A 6,158-nucleotide genomic window follows, 5' to 3' on the forward strand; every position below is an offset into this window, starting at 1 on the left:
CTGAAAGGTAGCTGAGTCTCCTTATACATAGACACTACTTGAGCTACATTGTTAGTAGAGTAATGTCGATGCATTACTTGGTTAATTGCTGTATCTGTGACCTGCTTGGCTCTGGGAGTGGGAGCTATCTTGGTCTTGAGAAGGAGGAACGGCGGCCGAATGTGCGAAAGAGTGAGGCTGCCGCCGGGGTCGAGGGGCCTGCCGTTCATCGGAGAGACGCTCCACTACTTGGCAGCGTCCTCAACTCTTGGGCTATTGCCACCCTTTTTTGAGAAACGGTTGGAGAGGTATACTATATCACTACTAGAATAGGTGGCTTTGCCGAGTGCCCCAGGCACTCGGTAAAGTTCAAAAAACAATCGGCAAACACTTTGCCAAGTGTAACACTCGGCAAAGCACATGCGGCAAAAAATACGGCAAAAGACACTTTGTCGAGTGTCCTTTGTCAGGCACTAGACAAAGAGTTTATTGAGTACCGCTCCGACACTCGACAAAGTAAAGATATCGTGACGGGAGGAACTTTTGTTAGCGTTCAGTTTGCCGAGTGTTAACCACCTTACACTCGGCAAATTTGAGCAGTTTGTTGAGTGTCAGGGCAAAAACACTCGGCAAAGTGACTAGGATTGTCGAGTGTCAGGTGGTCGACTTTCGGCAAAGAACGTGTATGTGTGCATGCGTGTGTGTGGATGGTGTGTGCGTGTGTGTGTGGATAAGGTGTGTATGTGTGTGTCTATGGATACGACGCTTTGCATCTATATATACAGGCATCGCCGCGAGCATACATAAAAAGCAAATCCAAAGCTGAAAGGTAGCTGAGTCCCCTTATACATAGACACTACTTGAGCTACATTTTTAGTAGAGTAATGTCGATGCATTACTTGGTTGCTGTATCTATGACCTGCTTGGCTCTGGGAGTGGGAGCTATCTTGGTCTTGAGATGGAGGAACGGCGGCCGAACGTGCGAAGGAGGGAGGCTGCCGCCGGGGTCGAGGGGCCTGCCGTTCATCGGAGAGACGCTCCAGTACTTCCTGGCAGCATCCTCAACTCTTGGGCTATTGCCACCCTTCTTCAAGAAACGGTTGGAGAGGTATACTATATATACTAGCTAGTAAATCACAATAGCTTCCTATTTAGTCTAGGTAGCTTTCGTGGTTGCATATAGGCTGTTCAACAGGGCTAGAACGCCGGTACAAAGGAGTCACATGTTCAGAACAGAACTAGTACATCTTTTCATAAACTTATTAGTCAAACTTAGGGTCATATGAGTATGACTTAGGATAAAACTGAAACATATCTTGCATTTGCATTTTGGAGACGAACGAATGACGACTATATTTGTCTTCGATCGACGATGACCTCGTTACAACCCGCTAGATGGCTAGATGCATTGTTTCCTGAGCGATTTATAACTAATCATGTACGTGCGTGGTTGCAAAACTCAAAGAAATTGCATGCTAGCTAGCAATGAATCGATGTTAATGCTTGGACTTCGAGTTTGCAGGTATGGCCCCATCTTCCGGACGAGCCTAGTCGGGGAGGACCTCATCGTGTCTCTGGACGCGGAGCTGAACGCTCATATCCTGAAGCAGGAGGAGCGTGGCTTCCAGATTTGGTACCCACCCTCCTTCATGCGCGTCTTCGGCGCCGACAACATCACCTCTAAAATCGGCGTGCTCCACCTCCACATGAGAACTCTTGTGCTCCGCCTCTTCGGCCACCAGACCATCCAATCCGTGCTGCTGCACGACGTGCAGCGGAGCGCGCGCGACGAGCTCCGCTCATGGCTCGACCGCCCGGACGTCGAGGTCAGGACGGCCATCTCCAGGGTTAGTTCCTTATTAATTATAGCTTCCTCTTCGCTATAGTAAGGCCTTGTTTGGTTGCTTTTGTTTTTTTTAACTCCTATCACATCAAATATTTAGATACATACATCAAGTATATTAAATAGTAGACTATAATAATTTGCGAGACGAACTTTTTAAGCCTAATTAATTCATAATTATAGACACTAATTATCAAATAAAACGAAAATACTACTATATCTATTAAATTTTAACACCCCTAATATAATCAAACACCCCCTAATAACAATAGAGCCGATCGAAGTGCATGTGCCGACGTGCCGTGTTTATATATGCTTAATTATGAGTCTGCACTCTGCAGATGATATTTGGCGTCACTGCAAAGAAGCTGATCAGCCATGATGACGCCGCATCAGGAGGAAGGTTGTGGGAATGCTTCCACGACTGGACTTCGGGGCTACTCTCATTTCCAGTTCCCATTCCTGGCACAACTTTCTACAAATGCATGCAGGGACGCAAGAACGTTATGAAGATGCTGAAGCAGCAGCTCGGTGAGCGTAGGAACGCAGCGGAGCGCGAGACCGTGGATTTCTTCGATCTTGTGATCGATGAATTGAACAAGCCAAACCCTATGATGGACGAGAGCACCGCGTTGGACTTGCTGTTCATGATGCTCTTTGGAAGCCATGAGACGACGTCGATGGTATTAACCGTCATACTCAAGTATTTGACGGACAACCGCAAAGCTTTGCAAGAACTAACAGTAAGTAGATTAATTTATTTAAACACTGTTCCCATAATTATTTGATTCCCAGGGAAAATATATATGTATCAGAACACACACCAACGTTTACATCGAGTTCGTATTTGGCTGTGATGTTAATTTCCAGGAGGAGCATGAAAGAATCCTGGAAAGAAGGGTTGATCCAGACTCCGATATCACGTGGGAGGAGTACAAGTCTATGAAATTCACATCTCATGTATGTACTGACATATAATTGCAAAAATATCTTGTCCATGCATGACAAATGGTTATCTTGTGACTAATATGCTTTCTATATCGGGCCCTTCTATATCACATAGGTTATACATGAATCTCTAAGGCTGGCAAACATTGCTCTGGTCATGTTCAGGAAAGCAGATCAGGATGTGCACACAAATGGTATGCATAATCATGTCCAATAAAAAAAATCTTCTATCTACATTTCCTACTACATATTTAAGAGAATATAAATGAATGTTCTAATCCATAGATGATTAAGATGCTATACATATTATGCACTCAGGGTACACAATTCCAAAAGGATCAAAGATCATGATCTGTCCACTAGCATCACACTTGAATATGAAGGTTTACGAGAATCCCTCAGTGTTCAATCCATGGAGATGGAAGGTATATATGTGAAATAAACTCAACTCAAATCAACAGATTAATCCTTGTGGCCCTAAGATCACACATGTACATGTGGATTATGTGTATAGAATATTCCTGAACCAGTCGGTGCCTCTAAGGACTTTATGGCCTTTGGGGGTGGTTTGCGGCTATGTGCTGGTGCTGATTTTTCCAAGATGCAAATGGCTATGTTCCTCCATTACTTGGTCAGAAATTACAGGTAAAAAAGCTCTCTCTTTTAGAGAGAGAGAGAGAGAGACCTATAAAATGTTCATCACTATACAAAAGTACTTATCAACTGAGAAAAAATCAATATTGTGTTTTCGTCAATAGGTGGAAAACCGTCAGTGGTGGGATAATGGTATTCTATCCAGGGCTGCAATTTCCAGATGGCTTCCACATCCAGCTTCTTCCAAAAATCTGAAACGTGGTTCAAGAAACGCTGTCAAGAAATTATGTGCATGGTATTAACAATTATGTTATGAGTCTAGTCATGACTAAATAAATACGAATAAGAATAATTATATTTATATTTACAGGGTGAAGGAGAAAAGGCTTAAAGTTCAATATATAATGATGTGATAGATTATTCGACCAAACTATGTTTCAAGAGTAGTGGGCAATATTGTACTACAATGATAGCCAGTGGGAACTACTTGTTTTACAAACAGAGTATGAAGTTATAAACAATAATAGAGTAAATTTCAGTCCCCGTGTAACAACTATGTTTGTGAGTACAAATTGGTTAAACATCTTGTAATATGTCCAATTCAATGCAAAAAACTTAGTTGTTTGGTGTATATACAGTCCTACAAACATGTCATGTATGATGTGTTTGGCCAAGCTAGACATTGAAGACGGTATAGAGCTTATATTCGATCGCTTGAAAATATTCCGCCTGACTTATGCAGCCCTTCAGTGGTTTACTAGTAATCTCTTAAGAACGGGAAGGATCGCCAGTTAGTCCCATAGCACGCCCAACATCACACTGACAAGCTTCGGTTGGCTCGAGTCCAACTAAAACAACACCCATGTCGTAGGCCCATTGTAAACAACATCCTAGCCTGGTTAGACAATACAATTGAAGAGGGTTTTGTGGATACCACGTGGCAGCTGCTCCATGCTAGTGCTTGGTTGAGCCATTGAAGATTGGGCCTCATCACCAGGAACTCAACATTGCTCCACCCTAATATGATTATTGTTCATGATTTCCATCTCTAAACTACCTCTACATAGCGGAATGGCTAAGGCCTCCATCTAAAAACATGGTACGTACACCACCTAGGGCAACTAGTAGTATCGATTACATGAGCTCAGGTACCAAACCGAGTCCAAAACAGACAACTTGCGGTTGGTCAAGTGGATGGCACTCGGTTTAGGTTGTTCAACTCGAATGGTCCTCATTGAGTTAGGTATCCTTCATGATGTGCTTGACCTTCTCAGGGCCGTCTCTAGGGGGTGGGCAGCCGGTGCGATGGCTGGGGGCCCACGCCGCTAAGGGGCCTATAAATATATATATGTAATATATATATAATACTTAGTATATAGATTTATCTAATTTTTTGGAGGCTTATACACACACTATAGAAATTTGTCAATTAATTTAAAAAAGAAATTCATTAATCAGCACGTCATCCACATCCACCTATTGCTAGTATTGCTTTATATTCTCGCTTGATCGATTAGTTGAGCAAATTAATGTTTCTCTTTATCGTTTTCTCATCCTATTGCCCAATCGTCCAATGCAACAATATGGTTCCATGACACGGTAACACCACACGTCCGCACACGATGTCACTACTAGACACTGGAGCAGGAAGAGTAAGAGCATGGCTGATCGAGACTTCATCAATTTTTAGTATTCCGTGATAGGGTTCTAAATTTCTAATTCTATCCTATTTATTTATTGTTGTACTATAATTATCTTTTATAAACTAAAACATATGGTGCAAATTAATTCTTTTTAGTTGTACTATATATTTTATATATTTGACATATCAAAAAAAATATTTGATGGGCCCTTATCCTTTTGCTTGCACAAGGGCCCTCAAAATTATAGAGACGGCCCTGGACCTTCTTAAGCCTCTCCACCACTTACATTAGCTTGGCATTCTCATCTACAATGAAGTCACCACAAGTTTCTTCAAGAACTTTCTCAATACAAACTCCATTGCTAGTGGTTAGATCACCAAAGGTGGAGGCATTACCTTAGAAATAGAAATTGACCTATGGTTTGGACGAAGCTTTGTGCTGAAGGGTTGACGATCTCGGCTTGGCTCTGGTTTTTCTGAATAATGCTTCGGGGTCGTCAACAAAATTTCCTCGAAGATGTCTTCTATTCATACATTACCCTGCATAAAATAATCAAAATAGAAAAATACAGGGATAAAGCTGTATGAGAGAATTGATAATCTCAATCATATTAGTGATGCGAATGACGACTCAAAATTATGTATTCATTCCTTATTAGTAATCAACCTTCCCCGACAACGGCGCCAAAAATACTTGTTGGGCATTCTTAACGTCATTACCAAAAGTAGACTTAGTTTTCTAATTCTGATAACGGCGCCAAAAATGCCAAACCTATCCCTCATGCCACTTAAGCCAAGTTGTCATCCCCAGCATGACATGAGAGACGCGGTATTGAAATATGCAATTGCTCTTCTGAATAAATAAATGAGATCTGCAAGCGCACATATTAATACCGATGTAGCATTTTAACCGGGAAGTATTCCAGGTATCATTATTTATACTTTTACCACTGGGAAGGGATTGCTAATCATCAATGTTGATTATGGAATGAAATATGGAATTGAGTATCTATCATTGCATGTGTAATAGAGAGCATTTATCTATCTCTTTCATACAGGGATAAATGTCATATAAAATATAGATAAAGTATGAATGGTGATAAAGATAATTAATCTGATCAGCATAACTAGCCACATATAATAATGATAAGC

General features: G+C 41.5%; 1 protein-coding gene across 1 annotated transcript; it reads left to right on the forward strand.

Annotated features, from left to right (window-relative positions):
* LOC8062255 (cytochrome P450 87A3) lies at positions 779 to 3,995 on the forward strand. The gene is made up of 9 exons (XM_002464173.2): positions 779 to 1,087; positions 1,502 to 1,826; positions 2,164 to 2,565; positions 2,693 to 2,782; positions 2,886 to 2,964; positions 3,089 to 3,195; positions 3,285 to 3,415; positions 3,529 to 3,659; positions 3,735 to 3,995. The coding sequence occupies exons 1-8, from the start codon at positions 864 to 866 to the stop codon at positions 3,617 to 3,619; spliced, it is 1,449 nt and encodes a 482-aa protein (XP_002464218.1). The 5' UTR covers positions 779 to 863; the 3' UTR covers positions 3,620 to 3,659; positions 3,735 to 3,995.

The sequence above is a fragment of the Sorghum bicolor genome, chromosome 1, assembly GCF_000003195.3.
Source record: "Sorghum bicolor cultivar BTx623 chromosome 1, Sorghum_bicolor_NCBIv3, whole genome shotgun sequence".
Classification (NCBI taxonomy): domain Eukaryota; kingdom Viridiplantae; phylum Streptophyta; class Magnoliopsida; order Poales; family Poaceae; genus Sorghum; species Sorghum bicolor.